Genomic DNA, 26,200 nt, shown 5'->3' on the forward strand with positions numbered 1-26,200 from the left:
GGGAGTTTAAACACTAACACACCATTTTGCCAAATAGAAGTAAGCATGGGACAGTGGTAAAAACCAAGTAGGTGCCTCAATATAGGCATATAAGATGTAGTTTTAATGTTTGTTTGTGTATTTAAGCAGTGGGATACATCTGGTTTTGTTCCTTTCGTGACAGATAACCCATTCCTGACGCAGATAGCGAAACATGCATGTCGGCGTAACGTTTTGGCAATGAGCTGACAAAAGATGATTTCAGATAAGTGTGCATTTAAAGACTATATTGAAAATAACAAGAAAACTTAAAAAAAAATACTTGTGATTTTGAAATCGATTCCAAGCCGATGAAGAAGCTTGTGGTCATATACAAGTTTTTATTGGAAAGCCCGAGCTGATATCTGTCCCACCTGGATTTTTGCCGTCGGGATTATTTAAAATATGCTGATGCAACAGAGCTGATTCAGGAAGCTGGACTTCTGCCAGACTTATTTGATTTTGCTTTTCAATTTTTTTTTTCCAGTTTATGAAATATTTTAAATTTTATTCCATTATTTTTACCCCTATTCCTTTTATTTTATTAACTGAATTCTATTGTTTAACGGTTCCTCCCTTCTATTCCTTTTTACATATTCCTTTAATTCAGATAAAGTATACACATGGTTTGAAGGATTCCTTAAATCAAGAACCTATAGAGTAAAATCAGACAAACAAAAATCTGAACCTTGGTCAAACCCTTGAGGAGTTCCCCAAGGATCCCCTCTATCCCCAACTCTCTTCAATCTCTATACAGCCTCCCTCAGCTCTCACCTAGACAAACAAGGCATAACCTCCTACAGCTATGCCGATGACATTACCATTCTCATACCCTTCGATCAACCTGAACTCTCCATGACGAACACAATATACCAAACACTAAAATCAATAGCAACCTGGATGAAAGATCACAAACTGAAATTGAACCCAGATAAAACAAAATTCATCCTCCTAGAAAACAACAAAATACCAACCATAACCAACATTGAAATCAACGCAATCAACTACCCCATACAAACCACCCTAAAACTGCTAGGAATAAGTATCGACAGATGCTGCACCATGCAACCGCAAATCAATAAAACAATACAAAAGTCATTCTTAGTCATGAGAAACTTAAGACAAGTTTGGAAATTCTTTGAGAAAACTCAATTCCAGCTCATAGTTCAGTCCTTAATACTAGGCCTACTTGACTACTGTAATATCCTCTACCTCCCATGCCCTACAACCATAACAAAACAACTACAAACTATCCAAAACACAGCACTAAGACTCATCTACTCATTAAAGAAACATGATCACATTACAGAAGCATATCTCCAATCGCACTGGCTTCCGATCCCAGCAAGAATACAATTTAAATTCTTCTGCCTACTATTTAAGACTTTATACGGAGACAGTCCAAACTACCTGAATAACCGCCTCATCCACAAAACCGCAAACAGACATAGGAAAACTCACACCCCATTCTCATACCCCCCAATTAAGGAGGTCAAACGGAAAAAACTATATGATGGCCTCCTGGCCAATCAAGCAGCCAAACTAGACAACCAAATCATCAATCTACTGACGGCATCCCTCGACTACAAGACTTTTAGAAAAGAAATAAAGACCATACTCTTAAAAAAAAACTCTGAATAAAGAAATAATACCGCAAGTTTCAAACTCCACCTCTCACTAAAGCCAACTACCCCAAACAAATAACCTTATCCATTTCTCACTCATTTTGAAAATTACCAATTTTTTTTTTTGTAAGTTCTTGTTGTAATACATCTTGGATAATTCTTTTGTAATCCGCCTTGAACTGCAAGGTAATGGCGGAATAGAAATCCCTAATGTAATGTAATGTAATTCAGGGGTGCTTTCATTGTATGCTAGTAGATCTCATGCATATTCATTGGGGAAATCTTTAAAACCCGACTGGATTGCAGCCCTCGAGGAGGGACTTTGACACCCCTGCTTTAATTCATTTATATATCATTTACATAGATGATGCTCCTATCTGTAAAGTTAGGAATTTCTATGAAATATTCTACATGCTTCTCTCCTCTCCTTCCTGCCCTCCATAGGCCTCCCTACCCTCTTCTAGCCCCTTCCTTTGTAATATCTTTACTTTTCAGTAATTGTTTTCTCAGGTACTTTAGCTAGCTTCTGAGCCTTCGGGACAGTTAGAGAAGTTCCAAGTACCTAATTTTATTTTTATTTTATTGTAACCCGTTCTGGGCTCCTGGGGAGGACGGGCTATAAAAATGAACAAATAAATAAATAAATATTGGGTGAAATATTTCCCGTATGAGAACCGCTTCTGAGGGCTCTATATGTTCTATATACACATTAAAAGAGCAAGCTAGATGCATGTATAATATGATGAATCTACACAAACAGAGTGATGTAAGAATATAAGTCTGTAGGGCAAGATTTAAGAACATAAGAACATAAAACCCGCCATCTCCGGATCAGACCTTGGGTCCATCAAGTCCGGTGATCCGCTCCCGCGGAGGCCCGGCCAGGTGTAACCTGGCGAAAACTTAGTCACCCATATCCCTCTACACGCCTTTCGAGGAGATGTGCATCTAACTTGCCCTTAAATCCTAGAACAGGCATTTGTGCTTAGCAAACAGCATTCTGGTGCCTATCTGTAGGCAACCTGTAAAGAATTACCCTCCCCTCCCCCAGTGCCTTTCCTGCCTTGTGCCCCATTATAAAAATCATTCTCTTAGCACTCAAACATGGCAAATAACAAGTTACTGGACAACAATGGTAAGAAGTAGTCATATTCAAAAAGATGTTTTCTACTCTGTGTTCATGGTGAAAAAAAAAAGCCCAACGTAAGTTGCAATCATGAGGCAAAGCATTTTTAGTGCATTTTTTAATTTTAGTATCCACAGCACTTTTTTTTTTTTTTTGACTTGGCAGCATTCTCCTTCTTTGGGCTTCCAACTGTAATTGGAACCAGAAGTTAAGATTCTGGTGCCATGAGCTTTCACATGCAACAACACGGGGATTTCCCCCTCCCCCCTCCCCCTTAGTCTGATCATTGCAGCAGTGGTTATGGGCTGGGGTCTATGCACCTGCTATTCTGTGGAAAACCTAAAATCCTGGTCTCTGAACCAAGCCCACAGTCACTCATGACTCCACAGCATCCTCAACCCCAGCTGGCCTAAGCAGCAGAAACTCCATCTAGGAAACTGGGCACATGCAAGTGTAAACCTGCTCTACTGATCCTTGCCGCTCATTTCTAAAAGTATCTTAATATATAAATTATCTTTTGAGAGAAATATGCACAGCATTCACAGGCAGATCAAAGTGGTTTGTGATGCAAAAAAGGGCTGAAATAGCCCTCCTTTGAAACTTTCAAACTGGTGCTAATTCAAGACCTTTCTCTGTTACCATTTGTCCATCAGTCAATCAACAGAGTGGCTTTTGTATGTCTTCTGTTTGAAAGCTATATCACTTAAAGTATGTTTCCAAATCATTCTAATTCTTGATCCAACGCAGCAAGATACAACATGCAATCAGCCTTCCCCTGAACCATGAAGAGCTAGCGATGCCCTCCCCCCCCCCACCCATCATTTTTGGTATAATTTCTTAGGCTAAATAAATCATTTCATTCTCTCCAGGGAATCCCCGGGAGGTTTGGCTGCCTGCTCCTGCAGCTTCTACACAGTAACACTTCCACAACTGAAAGAAAAGAAAAAACAGGGAAGGGGAAGGAACGGATTGCTCTACTCCACTGGGGTGTTTACCATATGGCTCCAGAAAAAGGAGGACGGATTGAGACATCCGGGTTTTACTTCTACTGAAAGCAATAGAAGTGAGTAGGACAGCTAGAGATATCTGGGTTTTACTTCCATTGTAAGCAATGGAAGTAAAACCCGGATGTCTCAATCCGTCCTCCTTTTTCTGGAGCCATATGGTAACCTGCATGATAGGAATGAATCTCACTCCTAAGCCACAGGTATGTGGAGTATGATTTCAGCTCCCGGTAAAGGGAAATCAGCAACTCCCTTGGAACATAGTAGATGACAGCAGATAAAGACCCGAATGGTCCATCCAGTCAGCCCAACCTGATTCAATTTAGATTTTTTAATTTTTTTTCTTAGCTATTTCTGGGCAAGAATCCAAAGCTTTACCCGGTACTGTGCTTGGGTTCCAACTGCTGAAATCTCTGTTAAGACTTACTCCAGCCCATCTACACCCTCCCAGCCACTGAAGCCCTCCCCAGCCCATCCCCCACCAAACGGCCATACACAGACACAGACCGTGCAAGTCTGCCCAGTACTGGCCTTAGTTCAATATTTAATATTATTTTCTGATTCTAGATCCTCTGTGTTCATCCCACACTTTTTTGAACTCAGTCACAGTTTTACTCTCCACCACCTCTCTCGGGAGCGTATTCCAGGCATCCACTACCCTCTCCGTAAAGTAGGGGGGGGGGGGGGGGCCTGACCTGTGATTTATTTAATTAAAAAAATGTCGCTGCCTCCAATCAGGAACAGGAGTTAGAAGTTCTGTCCTCATTGACACGCCTTCCGATTTAAGGCAAGCCACTTAATCTTCCATTGCCTCAGGTAAGCCCTCCTGGACAGGGACCTCAACGTACATATAACCTGCCCTGAGCTACTACTGAAAAAAGGCAAGAGCCTAAATCCAATTCCCTTCCCCCCAGCCCCTTTCATCTAAAATGATCCATGATCTCCACAACCTGCTGCTAGCTCTTGCTGCTTCTTCAAATGAGAGATAAGCCATTCCTGCCCAGTACGTGAAAATCGTGCAGGTTCAGAGCAAACCCCAGCCTAAGCCAGCAGTGACTGCACGATCTTCTTAACCATTGAATGACTGAGCTACTATGGCAGAAGGAGGTGGGGGTGGGGGGAGAAGATGAAACAAGCTCCGTTTTTTTCCATGAGACCTGCCCTTAAAAAAAAAAAAAAAAAATTGGCAGATCCAGTCATGAGAGGAAAAGAGTGATTATATGAAGCGATACTTCCTGTTCTCTGGAGCTATATATAACTGTCTTGTTTAATGTAGGGGGATGAAATCACGCGGGTAGGAGTAGCGAGAGCTCGGCTTCCCAGCTCCTGAGGTTTCCTAGCAGACCACAATGAACAGGCTCACTTACTACGCGCTTGCGGTGAGTACAGCACTTGCAGAGAGGTAGCTGGAACGCTCTTTGTACCTAAGGCTGCTCCTGCGACGACTTGAGCTAAAGCCAGCCATGCCTATATGCCTCGTTTCTTGGTTAAATAGTCTAGCGATGTGCATAGCGCGACTTGCTGCATCGTAAGATGAAGCCCTGTGCGCTAACTTCTATTTTTATTTTTTTTTTTTATGAAGATAGAAGGAAGAGAGATTTGCAAGGTACTGTATGATGATATGCATGCTTGTCCCTGGCTTTATTTTTAAGTTGCTTACCAGACGCTGAAGATTTATGAGTTTTAAAACAAAAAAAAAAATGACTAAGCTATTTGGAATATCTTTTAAGCTACTTTACAACCTTTTAGCATCAGAAAATAGCAGTACTTTTTTTACCTAGTAGTCGTCAGATTTGCAATTTAATAACTGAATTTTCTTCGACAGAAGGCATGCCTCATTCTTACTTGGTGCACGACAGATGCAAACCACATTCCATGTTTGGTAGTGTAAAATGTTTCAGGAAGGGTTGTTATAGTCTATCTTTGTGCTTATGCGTTGCTCCTTCCGTGTTTGGGCTCTTGTGTACTTCTCAATCGACTAACAATAAGAGCTATTCAAAGGTTGTAAATGAGCTTTCAGGACCACACAAGTCCCTTCTTTAGAACTCCCAATGATGTTATTCCTTTGATGGTATGAGCACAGCCTGTGCCCTCCTTAACCAAGTTTTGGGAGGTTTAAAAAAAAAAAAAAAATATCTGGAAGTGTGTGGAAGCCTTTGTAGAAAGGGATGGAAAAGTAAATGGTTTCTCGGTATTAAATGCTTGTTTTTTCTCTTTAGTTCAACTTCTGAAATGGAAACTTTTTTTTTTGGTTCCACTGGAATTTAGAACTTAGAATTCTAAATGACAGGCAGTGAAAAAGGCAGCTAGCAATTCTTGGTTCTTGCAATGTGCAGGACCTGCAAACTTAAGAAAAAAGTTAATGGCCAGACATTGGTGTGTTTATTTAAGATATTTTAAGCAAATCTGTATTGGAAACCTTGTAAGATCTAAATACCAATATCAGCATGTGTATGAGCAGCAAAGACTTATACAGATACGGTTTTACCATTGATTCATTAAATGGCCCAAAGTATTCCTTTTAAAATAGGGTGTGTTTTGAAAGGGATCGGGGCAGTGTCAAAACAATCAATTCAGTGATGAAATTAAAACTTACTAGTTTATTTCCAAAGGTATACATGACAAGAATAAGGTATCTCATTACAGTTACACATGCATTCTCAAGAGAGCTAACCTATGAATTTGGTCTGCTGAAAATTAACATAGCTATCCATTTAATTACTTTAATATAATGAAAATTGAAGGAGAAAAAGGGGAAGGGGGAGTGAGGGGAAGGGGGGAAGGGAGGTGAGGGGTAGTAGGGGGTTGATTGGGGTCATATGGAAATATATTTTGAAGGAATGCTAGCAATATTTATGTAATTCTATTTGAAATGAAATCTATTTGTATTATATTATTTCCTTCAATAAAATGTTATAAATTAAAAAAAAATGATGGAATGAGCAGACAGCTGAAGATTGACTTCTATAGCAAGCAGTTCTTAATTTCATCCTCGGGACACACCTAGACAGTAAGATTTTCAGAACACCCACGATGAAAATGCCCAAGATAGACTTGTATAGAATGGAGGTCGTCTATGCAGATTTATCTCGTAAGTGTCCCTTTTCAATACTGATCTATTTTTTTTAGGACTGTAAACTGCCATGGCTTAAAAAGTTAATAATAAACATTATGGGTATCCTGAAAACCTGACTGACTAGGTAAAGCTACAGCCTCAGCACCCTGAGGCTGTAGGTTCAAACCCACGCTGCTTCTTGTGACCCTGGCCAAGTCACTTAACCCCCCATTGCCCCAGGTACATTAGGTAGATTGTGAACCCGAAGGGACAGACAGGGAACAATGCTTGAGTACCTGAATAATTTAATGTAAACCGTTCTGAGCTCCCTTGGGAGAATGGTATTGAAAATTGAATAAATAAATAAATCTAAGAGGATACCCAATGCCACAAGGGTTAATACACTTGCCTGAAGAGTATCAGTGGGACGTGGGGGTGGGGTGGAATTTCAATCCAGGTTTTTCTGGCTGTTAGCATACTGCTACTGCTGGACACACATACTACAGGATGAAATGTGGGAGGAAACATTAGACGGAGAATGTCAGATATGCAAATGTATAAATCATGGGCCTCGTTTGATTAAAGTGCATTAACTGTTTAGGAGGAGTAGCCTCATGATTAGTGCCGTGAGCCGAGATCCTGGGGAGCTGGGTTCAATTCCCAGTGCAGCCCTCTGTGACTCTAGGCTTAGATACACTAAACAGGGTCAGTAAGACCGTGTGGCTCCGCTGCGGTCTGATTAGTGGTCAATTCCAAAAGAGCGACGGATGCTCAAACAAGTTTGCAAGCAAATAATTTGAGCGGAGGTTCGTCATAATCCCCGCCTGATCCTGCCCATGAATCGCTGTGAGAGCGACTCTCACACATGTGCAGAGCCGGCAGGGGAAGCCCGAACAGCTGAGAGGCAGGGGAAGCCCCGAAGCAGCCTCCTGCCACTCAGTTGTTTGGGGCAGGAAACCTTTTTTTTTTTTCTTCTTTTTTAATGACACAATGTTATGTGTGTTACCCACACACAATATCTGTCCCCATTATAAAAAAAAAAAAAAAAGTCATGCTGGCCCCCCTCCCGACCACAGCCATCGCATCCCCCCATGCAACCGTGGGTCCCCGAACCCTCCGACAATGATGGTCGCCCCTGCAACAGCAACACACCCAGAGAGATAGGAGGGATGCCCACTCTCTCCTACCTCAGCAACCCAGTTGTGCATCCGGGCCACCTGGACCACTCCCCAACACTCCCCTGCGCCCCCCGACACCCTCACCCTACATGAAAATCTTCCCTCCTCCCACCCCACCAACAAGACCCCAAAAGATAGCCCTGGTGGGCTGGGGGATCATCCCAGAAACCCCCCTAGCCCCTCCCCCATACCTTGTTGTAGAAGCCAGCAAGAGGGATGCCTACACCCTCTTGCCAGCAGGTCTGCCTCTTCAAAATGGTGGGCCTTCCCCTTCCCGGTGCATCCTGGGATGTGTTTTTTTCACGTGTAGGCCCTAGTGAATGAAATTGACTACTTATCTATACTAGACAAAAGAAAGATATACAAACTTTAAAAAAACCAAAAACCTGCTAAAGCGTTATTTGTTCTGTAAAATTCAATATGATTACTGAGACTTCTTGTTAAAGAAGATTGTTTTGTTAAATTTTCTATGTTTTTAGTGTGGCTTATTGTAGAGTGTATGTAAAGCTGCAATCCGCCTTGTTAAAGGCTGACTATAAGTAATAAACTATAACAGGAATCATGCATACAATTGTCAATGTTAAATTTACGCTTAGTGCATATCTTCCCAGCTCCTAACTTTAGGTGATCTATAGTGAATGACCCCCTAACTAGTAAAAAAAAAAAAAAGCAAAAGCAGAACTGTGGATTGGAGTCAATGATCTTGATGTAAAAGTTTATTGAAAAGTTTGAAAAGTCTTCGCAATTAAAAGTGATGCAGGTCAATTGGTACAATCCATATGATCAAGTTTCAAGTTTATTTAAAATATTTGATTTGATCGCAAAGTCCAAATCCAATGCGATTTACACTTGGGGGCTCCTTTTACAAAGGTGCGGTAGGGCCTTAACGCGTGCAATAGCGCACGTTAAATTCCCAAGTGCACTAGATTTTCAGCTACCGCGCACGGTAATTTTGTGCGTGCGCTAAAAAACCCTAGCGCACCTTCGTAAAAGGAGCCCTTAGTTATAAAATTGGGTTAAAAACCAAAAAAGAAATAATAATTAAACTAAACAGTTAGTACTATTTTACCAGACAATACATGTGAAAAAGGGAAAGGAAAAAATAAATAAATAAAGGATTAAATATAATTTGTAAACAAATAAAAAGGGTTAGGTAATGAAACAAGAGGCTAGGGGAGGGTACCCAGTTAATTTTGCTTATCAGCACTACTAGTCCAATATAAAGTATCCTTTGAGATGACCCATTGTGCAAAATTTTCATTCTGCATCATATGGATTTTACCAATTGATCTGCATCACTTTTAATTATGAAGATTTTTCAATAAACGTTTACATCAAGATCATCAACGCCACCGTTTTGCTTTTTTCCTTGGTTCCCCCTGGTTTTCTGTGGAACTTTCTGGGTGATTTTCTTTGGCTTGCCTTGGACTCCCTAACTATTATAGGAACAGAGTGCTGAGCTGAAGACATTGGATTTGCTTGCTTCATCTTAATCCAAGTTAACTCACAGCAGGACAATCAAAAAGCTTGCATTACATTTTTTTCAAATATAAAAACCAAAAGAGCATGCTGACCTTTGGCAAAAAAAAAAATGAAAAAAAAAAGCCCTAGATAAACTCATTTGATAAATGCAGTTTTATTTTATGAACCAATTCTGAATGCTTGGGGGTGGGGGTGGGGGATCCCAAGCCATTTATTTGGCTGCACCTGTGAATGCCTCTAGTCTTGCATGTCTGAACAGGTGCCAATGTAGAAAAATTGAGTGTAGCCTTCTTGTAGCCATATTGGTGGTAGATAAAACTGGATTCCTTGCAGTAGTTACAATTTTTGTCTTTTGATTAGAGGGGCAAGTAAAACAATATGGTGGTGTACGTGGAGGGGCATAATCAAATGAAACGTCTAAGTCCGACGTATGGCTCTAGATGCCCAAAGTCGGCAGTAGAAAAGTGTCCAGTTTTGAAAAATATGGGGCTCATAATCAAAACGGAAATGCATCTAAAAACCCGCCTAAATTTGCACTTGTCAATCAAAAAAGACGGGTCGATCTAGTGCCGATAATCGAAACGAGTTTTAGACGTATCTACAAGCAGCTTAGGCCTTTTCACTGACCACTACATGCAAAGAATAAAAAGGGGAGTTTTTGAAGGAGTGGTTAGGGCGGGAGGTTGGCGGGATGTGGGCCGACCTAGACATAGTCGTCCTGCAGCATTAATCGAAAGTTTATCGAGAATGCCTAGACGGAACTTATACGTTGTGACTTAGAGGATCTAAAAATAGATCTAACTGCCCAGAAAGTATCCAAAGTGACCAGACAAAGTACAGATGTCCACACACTCACCCAGTGATCACTGCCACCTCCCCCCCCCCCCCCCCGCCATAAAATTTGGAATAAAAATACCTGCCTCCAGAACATCAGCATCTGACATAGGAAAGCCTAGTAGAGCTGCACAAAGGTGATTTAAGTAGTCTGGGGGGTGGGCTTGTGAACCATAGAGAGGAGGACCCAGGCCTATAAGCCACTCTAACCACTGCATTCATGGTGGAAAATATGAGCTCACCAAAACCTCCCCAAACCCCACTGTAATGCCTTATAGGTAGCACCTGCAGCCATAAAAGCTATTGGGGTGATAGACAGGTGGGTATAGTAGGTTTTGGGGGGCTCACCATGACCTGCAAGGGAGTTGTGGTGAGATGTTTATGTGGAACCCTTTTTGTGAAGTTCACAGCAGTACCCTGTAAGGTGCCCCACTGCTCTGTTTCCATGTCTGGGTGGCCAGTCCATCACTTTGCTGACTCCTCCCACGTCCAAAAGGTCTTTTTCTAGGCATTTTGGACTTGGACATTTTTTTAGACAAGAATGTGGTATAAAGATAGATGACGTAGCGGTGTGGATGATCAAACAGCTGGATACTTCCGACTTTGGATGACTAGTGTTTTAGGCCCAAAATAGACAGATTTTTTTTTTTTTAATTATGCTGCGCCACGTCCAGGCTATTGATCATCCAGACCACCAGTACGTCTATCTTTATTCCACATTTTCAACCAAAAATTTGGCTAAGTCCCAAACGCCCAGAACAAGACCATTTGGACGAGCAAGGGGCCAGCATTGTGATGGACTGGCCACCCAGACATGGCAACAGAGCAGTGGGGCACCATACAGGGCACTACTGTGAGCCTCACAGAAAGGGTGCCACAAACATCTCACGAGAACCACTTTATAGGTAATTGTGAGCCCCCCAAAACCCACTATACTCACCTGGCTACAATCTCAATAGCCCTTATAGCTGCAGTTTCCACCTATATCGCAGTAGAGTAGGGCTTTCAGGTTTTTTGGTAGACTCACATTTTTCTCCATGAATGCAGTGGTTAGAGTGGCTTATGGGCCTGGGTCCTCCTCTCTATGGTTCACTAGCCCACCCCCCCAGCTCTACTAGGCTTTCCTATGCCAAGTGCTGATGTTCCGGAGACGGGTATGTATGATTTTATTCTGATCTTTGTGGGGGTGTGAGGGGGCCAGTGAACACTGAGACATTATGTGTGGATCTTTACTTTGTCTCTGCAGTGGTTATCTGGTCACTTTGGATAACTTTTTGGCACTTATACCTGCTTTTACATCGTCTAAGTTTCATCCAGGAAGTCTTGTGAAACCTTTGATTATCCCTGCAGGATTATTAACTCTAGGTCGGCCCACATCCTGCCCTAACCACTCCTTCGGATATGCCCCTTTTAGCTTTGGGTGCACAGCATAATTTAGAGGCCTAAAAAGTCCCTGGATACGTCAGGAAATTCAGTTTGATTAGCGGCACTTAGACGACCTGTCTTTTAGGTTGTCCAAGTGCCAACTTGGACAGGTTTTTAGATGAGTTTTAAGTTTCAACTATGAGCCCCATAAACTCTAGGAATGGGCACCCAGAAAGTTTTCATTTCATGTTCACTTGTTTTTTTGGAACAAATGCCGTTAAAAGCACGCACCACCTAATCTGCCAGATTCTATCAAAGTTGGGTGTACAATTTTGGCTGCAGATCACAAATTTGCACATAAGTTAATTTACACCCCTCCCCCTTTTTTTTTTTTTTTTTTTTTTTTACATAACCGAGCAAGAGATTTTGGCCAGGGTGCTGAATTCTCTGCGCTGTTCTGATGCTCATAGGAACTCTATGGGTGATGGGACTAAATCGCGCGAGACAACGGCGCGCCGACAACTGAGCGCAGACAACTGAGCGCAAGGTTGATGGCGCGCCGAAGAAAAGTACTATTTTAAAGGGCTCCGACCGGGGGTGTGGGGGGAACCCCCCCCCACTTTACTTAACAAACATTACGCTGACGTTGTGGGGGGCTTGGGGGGTTGTAACCCCCCACATTATACTTAAAACTAAACTTTTTCCCTAGAAAACAGGCAAAAAGTTTGGTTTCAAGTATAATGAGGGGGTTACAATCCCCCAAACCCCCCCACAACGCCAGCGCGATGTCTGTTATGTAAAATAGGGGGGTTCCCCACCAACACCCCCCATCAGAACCTTTTAAAATAGTGCTTTTCTTCGGCGCGCCATCAACCTTGCGCTCAGTTGTCGGCGCGCCATTGTCTCGTGCGATTTTGTCTATGAACCACTCTATGAGCAATGGAGCAGCGCAGAGTATTCAGCATGCCGACCAGCGCTAAAAACCTATTGTGCGGCTTTCTAAACAGATGGGTTAGCTAATTCAGCGATAGCAATTATTGGAGTTAAGCATTTAATTGGCAGTAATTAGAACTTATGCATGGATGTGCCCTATGCCCTGTTCTGTAACATCTACACCTAAATTTCATAGCATGCATTCTATCAGGAAACAGCATGCACTAATCTAATCTAATCCTTAGGTTTGTATACCGCATCATCTCCACGTTCGTAGAGCTCAACGCGGTTTACAGTAGGAGAAATAGGAAGGAACTACAACAGAGGGTTAGAGGTAGAAGTGTGAAGAAAATTTAGAGGACTTGGGATGCCAAGATATAAGAGTTTCCTTGATTCCTAAATTGGAGGGAGACTTACACTACCGCAATGTGCAAATATCCCTGGATACTATAAAGGTCAACCAAATCTGGCTATGATCCTGAGATACGCGGTCAACTGAGCTGGTTAACAATCCAATTAATGACAATAATTAGGCATTAATCAGTTATCAATTTTAATTGGCACCAATTAGGATTTACATGTGCATCTGGCTTGTGCTATTCTATAACACTAGGGGCCTAAATGCCATAGCACAAAACCTATAAGGGGGCCATGGAAGGAACCTCGATGGGTCAAGAGGTGATCCAAAAATTTGTGCAGAGTTAAAGAATATTAGAGATGCCAGCATGTGTAAGTCCTGGCACCCAAATTTGGTCATGAGAATTGGCACTATATGCTATTCTGTAGAGGGTACTCAGCCCAGAGCAAACTTTATGGGATATTGCTGAGTGTCAAAGTTTTTCCAACGCCAAATTTTGAGCGCCATTTACTGAATTCAGCCCTATATACACCTAAGGGGAAATTCTTCGTGTGGTTTTCGTGATAAGGTGTTTGGGGACAGACTTAAAGATCTCAATCTGTATACTTTGGAGGAAAGGCGGGAGAGGTGAGATATGATAGAGATGTTTAAATCAAAAATCCAATCAAAAAATGTTATTAGCCGAGTGGTGGAAATGCTCACTGAAAAATCATTTAATTACAGTGGAGAAAAAACCTCAGCCCAATGAGTTTTTCAGCTGCTCTTATTCTGTATCACAGGCAAACAACTCCACTATTTTTCAAAATGGGAACATATCCCACCACTGTGTGCACAGGGAACAGGAAAAAGAACCTAAGGAAAGGTTTCACTTATCTTCACAGCTGTTAATGACGCCAGGATCGCGATCCAATGCAGTAATCTTCCTGCTTGCTTGGCATTAGAGTGAAGGTAGGAAATCGGTGTCCAGATCCAACAAGGCTCTTGTTTCACCAATGAATGGTTTCTTCAAGGAGTTCCCTCCTATTCCTATACCAAAGTGAGCAAAGGTCCATTTATTTTTTGAATGCCATTTGGCCGAATGAGCTTAATCAAAAAATAGAATGGTATGCATTCTATTAAGTTTTTGGTGCTGTGCTGTTTCTGTTTTTTGTTTTTGTTTTTGATAATAATATGGTATGCTCTGTGAGTACTTCCCGGCAGAAATGATGTCATCAGTATTGGGGCTATTAATCAGACTGAGTAGTGGAGCTGAATCAGCACCGACAAAAATCCACACTTAGCGCTAGTCTATAAATCACATCGTGATAAATAGAATATGCATAATGCCCATCAGGCATGGCCAGTTATGCCAGTTAAAATCTGGCATAATTGCCTGCGTCTAAATTGTGCACAGAACATGCATATTCTATAACAATACACTTCACTTTTAGGAACGCCCATCCCTCTAAGGAAACAAGAAGGCAGCTGGTCTACTAGATCCAACGTTGAAAGGAGACATGAAGCAAACCACATGAAGAAAAATGGCTTTTATCAATGCTCCTGGAAATGGTTTCTGATGTGACTATGTTTCGCCAACTAGGTTGCGTCAGGGGCATGCAACCAGCTGCAACAGACCCAGGATTATTTCTTTCGGCACTGGTGGAAGCAGCTGTGTCACCAGTTGGTAGTATGCCCCTGACACAGCCTAGTTGGTGAAACGTGGCGACATCAGGCACCATTTTCTGGGAACATTGATTACAAACCATTTTTCTTCATACGGTCTGCTTCTTGTCTTCTTTCTGAACCCAACTTTAGTTGTAGTATACAGAATCTGGGGAATTATACACACTCTTATTTCAAATGACGGCAGATTCCTAGTTCTGAAAACTACAGAGCTTATAGCGATCTCTGGATTTCTTATGCTGATTTAGTAATGAAGACAAATTTTTGAGGGTCCCAGAAAACTTGAGGTTTTTTCCCTTATTTCAAGGTAGTATAAAGAAATAAAACAAAAAACAATGGAAATAAGGTGATACCTTATTTCAGAAATGGTTAAAAAAATTAAATAAATATCACAAATATAACTGAACCAGCATAACAAAAAAAATGTTAAAAAATGCAAGAAACATAAACCATTAAAATATCAAACATATGTTAAAGAACAGGTTAAAAGTCATGAAAAGTTGCATTAAGTGCTAAGCAGTTTGCATGTGAGCAGCTGTAGCTGTTAGTGCATGGCCACAGTAACCATTGCTATACTGGTTTGACGGTGTGCGCTGGTTTACCTGTTAACTGTATACTATATTATGGGGTAGGAAATTAGCATGCTAACAACGGGAAATAAGGTTCCATTTATTTGGTTAATGGCTTATGGCAAACCCATCAAAGTGGTATACAATTACGATAAACTCATTTAGAGAAGAGAGGAAATGCAAATTATACTAGTAAAGCAATAGAGTCACAAAATCTTAGTCTGCTGCATTCCCCAAGCCCAGGTACTCCAGCAGTTATCCAACAGCCCTAGCTGGAAAGGCAGCTTCATGCATTAACCCCCAAATTATATATATGTCAACTAAACGCAAATTTGACCATGTCTCCCTACTACTTACCAATCTTCACTGGCTCCCAGTACTCTCCAGAATCCATTTCAAATGCTCCTGCCTGGCTTTGAAGATCATTCACGGCATCCTTCCGCCCCTAATCCTTCTATCCTTCCTCGCTCTGACGCCTGCTACCACCAGATCAGCCCACAGACATAAACTATCCTTCCCCTCTCTACACGGCATCCTCCACGCAGGTAAACTGGGAAGATCCCTTCTCTCCAAAATCACGGGCCTTTGGAACGATCTCACTATCCCGCTGCGGAACCTGGGCTCCCTCCAACTATTCCGAAAACAACTGAAAACCTGGCTTTTCTCTAACATATAACATCTCTTCTCCTGATCACATCCCCTCTTTTATATGCCTTTGTAAATCCTTCTCCTCTCTCTTCCCTATTTTTAAGCTTTGTAAACCGTGTCGAGCTCCACTTCCGTGGAGATGATGCGGTATATAAACTTAAGGCTTAGTTTAGTTTAGTTTAGAAGCTGCATGTGCAAATTTGGACGCATGGCCGAACTGCACGCACAACTTAATTGTTTAATGAAGTAATCAAAATCCGACCACTCCTTCCTGAGCACACTACTAAAACCCTTATCCACCCTTTCAACACCTCTCCCTTAGATTTCTGCCACTTGCTTCTCTCAGGTCTTGAACTCAAACATCTCTCCCCCCTACAATCTGTGCAAAATTCTGCTCCACGGCTTATATTCCCGGAGAGCCGCCATACTCACATTACCCCTCTCCTCAAGTTATTTCATTGGCACACTGACCATTTATGAATAGAAGTCAAACTCCTCTTACTGGCCTACATATACACTCATTCTGCAGCCCATTAATATCTCTCCTCACTTATCTCCCCCTATGCTTCCCCCCCTTTCCCCTGTAAACTCCCTTCATCAGGTAAGTTATACTTATAGAAACAAGAAGGCACACCACTGGTAACATCCTTTTCCTCAGAAAGATCGCCATTGACCACTAACCTCCTGGCCCAGCCTGTCACTTTGGTGCCCATCTCAAGAGCACTGAGTTTATTACACATCTGTGTGGAACACTGTCAAAGGCTTTGCTAAAATCTAAATACACCACATCTAGCCCTCTATCCAATTCTCTGGTCACCCAGTCAAAGAAATTGATCAGAATTGTCTGACAAGACCTACCTCTAGTGCAGTGATTCCCAACCCTGTCCTGGAGGAACACCAGGCCAATCGGGTTTTCAGGCTAGCCCTAATGAATATGCATGAGAGAGATTTGCATATGATGGAAGTGATAGGCATGCAAATTTGCTTCATGCATATTCATTAGGGCTAGCCTGAAAACCCGATTGGCCTGGTGTTCCTCCAGGACAGGGTTGGGAACCACTGCTCTAGTGAATCCATGTTGCTTCAGGTCCTGTAATCCACTGGATTCCAGAAACGTCACTAGTCTTTGTTTTAGAAGTGTTTCCATTAATTTACTTCTTCCTTATTTCCACCTTTAGGAGAGAGAGACCGTATCCACTCTTCTCCGGTCCTCTAGTACAGTGGTTCCCAACCCTGTCCTGGAGGACCACCAGGCCAGTCGGGTTTTGGGGATAGCCCTAATGAATATGCATGGAGCAGATTTGCATGCCTGTCACCTCCATTATGTGCAAATCTCTCTCATGCATATTCGTTAGGGCTATCCCCAAAACCCAACTGGCCTGGTGGTCCTCCAGGACAGGGTTGGGAACCACTGCTCTAGTACCACTCCGGATTCTAGAGAAGCATTGAAAAAGTTGCTGCCAGCCCTTCCTTAACTTCCTTCAGTACTCGTCTCCTCCACTGCCAGCTCCTGATTGGTAAGGCCCGACTTTAGTGCAGGAAGAGGCAGTCGGAGCATACAGCAAGTGATTTCCTTCACTCACCTGCGCTCTGGCTGCTCTCTCCTACCTCTCCCGCTGCCCTCTCCAGTCTCCCCCTCAAAAACCCGTATTCGTAGTTTTTTAAGATTTGCGGGGGTTCCTGGAATGGAACCACTGCAAATATCGGGGGAGTACTGTATCAGCTATATGGTTTGCAAAAATTACGATCATAACAAGTTAAAGACCACATAAAGACACATTTGCAGAACAGCTCTCATAAAAAAAACCTAACACAGGAAAGTTCTAACAAACCATTGATTTTTCAGCATTTTCTTAAAATTCATCCTCCCAGCACAGTATTACAAAATTCCAGGCAATGTATTCCAAAGCTTAGCACCTGCCACAGACAGCATCGCTGCACCAATCCTAACATGAGAGATTGACATCTTACCTTCTAAGCAGGGCAGGATTAACCAACAGGCCAAGTAGGCACTTGCCTAGGGCCCGAAATGGTAGGGGGGCCCGATGAAGGAGGGCATCAACATTGTTTTTTCCATATGGTGATGGCCCCTTCAGCATCGATCGACAATGCGGGCCCCACCCCGATCGGCAACGTGGCCCCCCTCCCCCCCATTGACAGAAAGTAAGACAAGCAAGCAACGCGGGTAAGAAAGGCCATGGGAATTGTAATTGTGCAAGCGGTGCTGCTTGCCCAAAGCTTCCCTCTGACACAGCTTCCTGTTTCTGCCTGGGCGCATGGTGGGGTGGGATGGGGGCCCAGTATACTTGTGTGCCTAGGGGCCCTCGATGAATTAATCCTGCCCTGCTTCTAAGCTCAGTTTCATACTATTTTCTGATCTCAGACACCTTCTAGGCTGATAAATTTTAAAAAATCCTTTTAACACAACTGAAGAAACATGATACAAAATCTGATACATAGTAGAAAGAATCTTAAAGTGAACATTTTGCTGCATGGGTAGCCAATGCAATTGTTTCAGCACTGGGGTTATGCGAGTCATTCTATAAGAGAATCTGGGTACTCAGATGCTGTTATAAGCTCCCACTGCACAGCTTTACTTACCGGAATCACTTAGAAGGAAATCAGACGCCTACAAATACCGTATTTTTCAGACCATAAGACACACTTTTTCTACCCCTGAAAAGGGGGTGCATCTTATGGTCGCACAATGCAGGAGTAAGTTCACTGCAGCCAATCACAGAGCAGTGCAGGACCAGGCAGGAAGCGCAAAGGTCATGCTCCTGCATTGTGCGTTGCTCTGCAAAAAGAAAGGCAGCCATCCAGCAGGAGACTGCGCTGGACCACCACTTAAAAAAAGGTACATGGGGAGGGGAGGGGGGAGGCTGCGGGTGGCTTTGGGCTGCAGGCTGCCGAAAAATATGTTTTCTTGCACTAGCTTCAGAAACTTTCCAGAGTAGAAAAATACAGAGCAAAAAAGAAAAAAAAAAAACAGTAGAATCATGCTAACTTTCAATTTAAGTCCCAGGTCAGATTTTTACTTAACTATCCATGATTGTCCCATCCTGTTTAGAAATTCACACTCTACACTCTTCTTTTAAGGATCAGACCACTGAATTTCTGGTGCGCTTTTCAAGTCCTTTATACCCTGAGACACATTTGTTCTTTTCTGATGGAACACAATTTAAGAAGGGTGAGTCAATTCTTTTAACGGGGAGTTCTGGGCGGTACTTACTTTCCTCATCTTACAAATAGTGTGTTTACTACCTTCCTGTTGCTGCCATTCTGCTCCCTGTTAGTGAGATTCTAAACTGCAAGTCCTGCCCGAACTTCTCGCACTGCGCTACTCAAGCTAACAGGGAGCGGAATGGCAGCAACAGGAAGGCAGTAAATGTGCTATTTGCAAGGCTTGCCAAACTTCCTGCACTGAGCGGCTTAAGCAGTCCGATAGGATGGGAGGGAGAGATGGAAGGGTCAGCGGTGGCGGTGGGAGGCAGGGGGAATCATTTCAACTAGGGCTTATTTTTGGGGTAGGGCTTATATTAAGACCTACCCTGAAAATCATGCTAGGGTTTATTTTTGGGGTAGGTCTTATTTTGGGGGAAATACAGTAGTTGTAAAATTGCCCCCACTATGTCCGAATAGGTCAGTGGTCTCAAATTCGCGGCCCGGGGGCCACATGCGGTCCGCCAGGTACTATTTTGAGGCCCTCGGTATATTTATCATAATCACAAAAGTAAAATAAAACCATTTTGATCATATGTCTCTTTAGCTATAAATGACAAAAGGAAGGATTTATAAACTATAAAGAGTTTTACCTCATGCAAAATTGTCATTTCTTTAATAAGAAGAAATTAACTATTCTTTCTGCGGCCCTCCAAGTACCTACAAATCCAAAATGTGGCCCTGCAAAGGGTTTGCGTTTGAGACCACTGGAATAGGTCATTCACAGAGAATCCTTAGTTAAGGAAATATTAAGGGGTAGGTAGTGCTCACTTGAGGTCTACGACTATGCCGTGTGCAATCCTCACTCAGCAGGATAAACCATTCAAAACAGAACAGACCAACTTGTGATGTTCTTCAATTTTCTTTATTCAAAAACTTTTCTTTTTTCTTATCATTCTTGCTCCAATGCTCAAATGCCTGACGGGACCCGTTTCGCCAAACTGGCTTTATCAAGGGTTCCAGCAAGGAGCACTTAATTTAGCTTCCTCTTGCAGCCGAGGCAGGAGCAATGTGAGACACATATAGCAATAAATTACAACGCCACAATATACTAATTCAGTCCCCTGCCGGTTGCCCTGCACATGCAACCCCCACTAACTTAAGGCTGCCAAATGTATCTAGATTCACAAGACAGGGTTGATCCAGGCCTGGGTTTACCCCAGTATATGTTGGGATTTGTAGTCTTGCATTTCTTAGGGAATGCAATTGGGAAATTGGAACTACAAGTCCCTGTATGCAACAGGGTAAACTCGAGACTTTATCAACCCTGCCCTGTGAATCTGGATCCAGTTGACAGCCTTACACTAACTTTAGCTGATGAAAATGCCTTGTTATATAAGCTGTAATATTCTTATTAAAAATCCAGTTGAGATTCTCTCACCCATCCTCTCTACAGTCAAAATCTTAAAAGTGGTTCCAAGAATCATTGCCAGTTTCTAACCCCAAGCTATTTGATATTATTTCATACTATGAGGACAAAGATATCTAAGTTGTAAAATTGTACAGGCCTGCTCAAAAAGCCAAGCCTTTGCTTATTTCCTGAATGTCAGTTATCCTCATGCCTCAGGACTTCTGGCTATGAACTCCAGAGTTTGGGGACATAATAATTAAATGCTCTTTTTTCTTGTTTTGGTTTCTTGGGGGTCTTAATAGATCTTGTTGTGGCAACAGACCTTTGTCCCTGGGACATAGGGCATTAATATCTCCATAATTATATAATGATCTCTGTTCATGTAAGGTTCTGAATGCCACTCAGAAAGTTTTTGAATACAAATTTTTGTCATTCTATTGGCAGCCTATGTGTCTTTCTAAGGTCTGGAGAAACATAGTCATATATCTTGTTGCTTGTTACTAGCCTGTTAGCTGCTCATGAACCAATCTGATTTTGCACAACTGTTGTTGTTTTTTTTTTGTGCAGGCCATGATAAAGTTATCAGCCTGCTTATATAGATTATTTTGTTGATGATCAGGGCATGGATTGCTGATATAAATGCTTTAGAATTTAATAGACCTCTAACCCTTTGTAATAAATGAGAATGGCAACAGATAACTAGATGACTCCTGAAATATGGTTTTCCAGTGAAAGCCAAGAATCTATCAACATTTCAAACAATGGCATAGCGATGGAGGTTGGCACCCAGCATTGCTGCACTGTGTGCACCCCCCCCCCAATCTTCCTCGCCACTTGAGTGCCCCCGCGTTCCTCTTGAAATGTTCACTGGTGTGAGCCTAAATACCACCTGTATAGTCACTTCCTTAAACTATATCATGCCTCTTTATAACTTAAATAGTTATAAAGAGAATCTCAGAACGCCACCTGTCTGATCCAGCACAGTGTAGCAGCACTCGTCACTGGCTCACCCAATCGTGCATTTGCTAACTAAACCTATATTTTCAAGATCTTTTTTTTCTTTTGCCTATACTTTAATTTATTTTTATATGTTTTTTATTTTATACTTTTACTTGTTCACATTATTTCATGCGCTCTATCACTCTAATAAATAAATAAATTAAGCAATTAAGCTAAAAATTTCTCTTCGTGGGTTTAAATTCATCCAATAGCGTATATTCTGTCCAATTCCTTCACAATTCATTTGCAATTCATTTGGATGAATTTAAACCCATGAAGAGAAATTTTTAGCTTAATTGCTCACACCATTGAACATTTCAAAAGGTACATGGGGGTGGGAGTGAGCAGGAGAGGTGCCGGCTCTGGGCTGATCCTCCCCACCCCCTTACTATGCCACTGATTCCTAAATACCATAGTTCATTAGATGATTGTTAATATAGTACATTTTTGGAGGTCCAATGACATCACTAACCAAGATGGATGCCTGAATCCACTGTTCCCACTCCAGAACAAATAACCTCGGTAGTTACTAACGGGGTAAGTTATCAATGTAGGTTAACTTAAGATGGGTTATTTTACAATAAGTCATGCTATTTTAGAACAGGGTCCCATCTTAACAGTAGCTCACATTGATAACTTCCCCGCTAAATGGGCCATGTGAGCTGGACAGAACCAAGGTGCAGGTGGTTGGGGGTTGGAAAAAGGGAACTGAGATCTGAAAGAATACTCTTACCTAAGCAGTAGCCTAATAAGGATTATGGAGGCTTTAAGATGACTGGCATGTTGTCCGACACATAAGACATGGTTATCGTAGTCAACATGGAAGGGAACACCAGGAGAACCTGCTTTCCTAGTAGGAATTGGACAATGATATGAGGAGCTGAAAGAAGACTATTAAGTGTCAAGAATAATATGCAAGAATTAGTGGCTGAACTCTGGACCGAGAAGTGAGCTGGGACATAGAGTTGAAAAAATGTACAGGAAGTTGAGAGAACAGCAATATTACATACAGGCTCTGCCTCACCAAGTGGAGGTTCTAGAGAAGGTTCAGTACAAGTGGATAGCAATAAGAAATTGAACGACTTTGAACACAAAATAAAATGCTGAACATTTGAATTCAAGGATTACCAGAAAAAATGTGCTTATCAAAACTGTAAATTTATAACAAAAAATTTGTGTGCAGTACTGAAACAGATGGAGACCAGAATATATCCCCAACAAACCACAGGACATATCAGTATGTTTCCTAAAATATTCTATGGGACAGAAAATCTTCCTAGCAGTCAAAGCATTAAGAAGTTTCAAGTGGAAGATTATGATACACAGATATATGTGGACTTAATACCATCAACACTATAGAAATGGATAGACTTTGCTGAGGAAACCAGATTTCTGTGAGAGGAGAATCTCAGATACCATTGGCTATTCCAGTTTGGAATAGTGATTACAAAGGGACCATTGTGACTGCACGTACAGTTAAAGAAGCAATCCATGTGCTGCAAAACATGGGCCTCAAGAACATAAAGCTCTATCATTGGCAAAAGTTAATGCCTTGGTCCGGCCAAGAGAAAACCAATGGGAATAAGTAAGCAAAGGAAGGAAGCTGTTAAGGTGTTGTAACAATGACTGCAGTTGTTAGTGGTAAAAAATCTATGAGAAAGAAGCACAGATAGATTGAGACTGATAAGCCCGAGGGAGACTTTGGAAAAGTTTACTGGCTTGAGGGGATAAGTAGGTTGTGAGAGGGCCCCAATATTGGTGAGACAGGCACAGCAACAAGAGAAGCGAGTTGAATTTGTCCGTATGATCAGAATGCATGGAGACAAGGGGAAGGATGAATTGAGTGCAGGCGCATCAAGGGTCAAGGAATAGCCGAATGGTTAGTGCAGTGGCCTGCAAACTCCTCTTACTGACCTACAAATGCACTCACTCAGCTGCTCCTCACTATCTCTGCATTTATCTCCCACCTATGATCCCCCCTCCCCCATCCCCGTGAGCTCCGCTCAGCTGGTAAGTCTGTCCCCATATGCCTTATGATGAACACCATCAACCATTTTAGTAGCCTTCTTCTGGACCGACTCCAGCCTGTTTATATCTTTTTGAAGGCGCTGTCTCCAGAATTTTACACAATATTCTAAATGAGGTCTCATCAGAGTCTTATACAGAGGCATCAATACCTCTTTTTCCTACTGCCCATTGCTCTTCCTATGCACCCAAGCATCCTTTCAGCTTTCACCGTCACCTTTTTAACCTGACAGTAGCCAGAAAAAAACAAAAACAACCCACACACAGTAACAACAAAAATTTAAAACATCATGAAAACTACATAATAAGAAAAGCAGGTCATACAACTTTCAAAGAAAGGTATTCAATAAGACCCATCGCATACAAATCTATTAAACTGAATCAAAGTAGGGGCCTTTTTCAGCTCCAAAGCAAGAGCATTCCAGCCAACCGGACCTTGCAAGGAATACGTAGTTTTACGAGTTATAGCTTTACAAAGTCAAGGATAGCACATTCAAACTCGCCCCGTTCATGGAACGTAACGGTGCGTGATTGTTGATAGACTTGTAGACCAGAGTGCAACACTATTGGGCAGTTATTCTGCAACAGCCTAATAATTGTACATAAGACCTTAAATTCAGTTCTAAGGTCAATCGGAAACCAATGTAGATCTCGCAAAATCTGCGAGATATGATCGAATTTAGAGGCCCGTACAATCATGCGTGCAACAGCATTCTGTACCATTTGCATGGCCTGCAACACATAGTTCTTAACATTAAATCTTAGCTGCCATATTTCACACCATTCCTCAAGCTTTGCTAGGTCCTTCCTCTTGTTATCCATACCAACAGTAGCATCTACTCTATTGCAGACAGCCCTTCAGCAACATCACTTACAAAAATGTTAAAAAGATCAGGTCCAAGAGCCGAACCTTAGGCATACCACTGGTAACATCCTTTTCCTCAGAGTGATCTCCATTGAACATTACCCTCTATCACCTTCAACTTAACCAGTTCCTGAACCAGTCCTTCACTTTGGGACCCATACCAAGGGCACTCAGTTTATTTATAATATGTAAACTGCTTTGATTGTAACCACTGAAAGGCAGTATATGAAATCCTATCCCCTTCCCCTTTTAGGAGTTATAGAAAGTGTGAATGCTATATGGTGAAATGGGAGCAGGATACACGATTTGGAGGATGGGCATCGGTTTCCAGGTACAAGATTCAGAAAGTAGAAACTGGATGGTGCATAGAAGGCAGAGAAGTGTTTTTTTTTTTGGGGGGGGAAGGAGAGGCTGGGGTTTCAGGGGATGGTAAATAGGAATAGGAGGCAATATGGGTTGTCCTTATGGGATAATTGTGACCACTGCAAGACAACCATGGACTTAAGGTTTTAAGTATAAATGCTAAGGGTTTGAACTCATTACAGAAAGGGAGCCTGCTATTTAATGAGGGTAAGCGAGTGAGGGCCAACCTATTGATGATGTAAGAAACACATTTAGTAAGAAAGGTGGAACATTATCTGCACAGCAGGGAGTTCTTTCTGTATTGTGCATATTTTTCTTCAGAAGAGTTAAAAGTAGAACCTGGGAGATGTTGCCAGGAGGAGAGATGCTTAGATGTTTAAGTGAAAGGCCAAAGATATACAGTTGCTAATCATCAACCTCTCGTATGTTGTTTACGTTGTTTGTACAGGTAAGCTACTCCATATGCCCAATACTATTTTAGTAATGAAGCATTTTTCTCATAGCTTCTTCCTCTGAGTCTTACAAGTTCATACCATAACTTCTCATCCTCGAATTTATGTTCATATAGGAAATGCCTCCTCCTTTACGGACTCCTGCGAAGTGTTTAATTGGTTCAGTTGTTCCCTTTTCCTTTCTTTCTAGTGGTTACATTTAGAATTTGAATTCTTTAAGCCTGAGAACAGTTTGAGTTGTACAGCCTGTAACATTTTGGTAACCTCTCTCTTTTCTGAACTATTTCTTATCAATATCATTAGGGACATTTGATTTCCAGAACATCTGGAACAACCTGCCTGACTTGGTGCATCAGGTTCTCTCTCTGGCGGTATTCAAATCCAGCTTGAAAACCCAACTTTTTTGAAACTGCATTTAAGTCCTAACCCTACCAACCTGTAAACCACCAATCTGTGTTATTCCCTCTATAGTCCCCTACCCTATCCTCATTAGTATTCTTGTAAATCCCTATCTGAGCAATATGCATAGATTTACCTTTGTCCTATGTTCTGTCTTAATTAGATTGTAAGCTCTTTTGAGTAGGGACCGTCTCTTGAGTTTTTAATGTACATGCTGCTTGTTTCTGGTAATGCTATAGAAATAATAAATAGTAGTACTTTCCTATGTACAAGCCCTGCTGAGTGGAACAGGCTTCCAGAATATATCAAGCAACAAAAAGATTTGTGTAAATTTAAAAAAAAAAACTTGTTAAGGCGTAATCTGTTTTGTAAGATGAAATATGCTTTTTCTATGAGTTGGCAATTTTGATGATTTTTTTACATGTTTGTTATATTTTTAATTGTGTATATTTGGTTACTGCGGATGAGCAGACTAGATGGGCCATTTAGCCTGTATCTGCCATCATGTTTTTATGTTTCTATGTAATCTGCCTTGTTTAAAACAATATAAATAATAAACTATAAACTATGGTAGTAACTAAACACCCCTGAAAATCAACAGCAGGAGGGATGCTCACTCCCTCCTGCCTGAACCCTACCTGAAAACTTGCTCCCACCCCAACACCCC

At 41.8% G+C, this 26,200-nt stretch overlaps 1 protein-coding gene across 1 annotated transcript in view; it reads left to right on the plus strand.

Moving 5' to 3' along the window:
• Positions 1 to 5,038: 5,038 nt before the first annotated feature.
• Positions 5,039 to 26,200, plus strand: part of TNFRSF11B (TNF receptor superfamily member 11b) — an 86,564-nt gene continuing 65,402 nt past the window's right edge. Inside the window, exon 1 of the mRNA XM_033929472.1 lies at positions 5,039 to 5,152. Coding sequence (XP_033785363.1) covers positions 5,123 to 5,152 — 30 coding nt within the window. The 5' untranslated portion in view covers positions 5,039 to 5,122. The remainder of the gene's footprint in view (positions 5,153 to 26,200) is intronic.

The sequence above is a fragment of the Geotrypetes seraphini genome, chromosome 2 (genome assembly GCF_902459505.1).
Source record: "Geotrypetes seraphini chromosome 2, aGeoSer1.1, whole genome shotgun sequence".
Taxonomy (NCBI): Eukaryota; Metazoa; Chordata; class Amphibia; order Gymnophiona; family Dermophiidae; genus Geotrypetes; species Geotrypetes seraphini.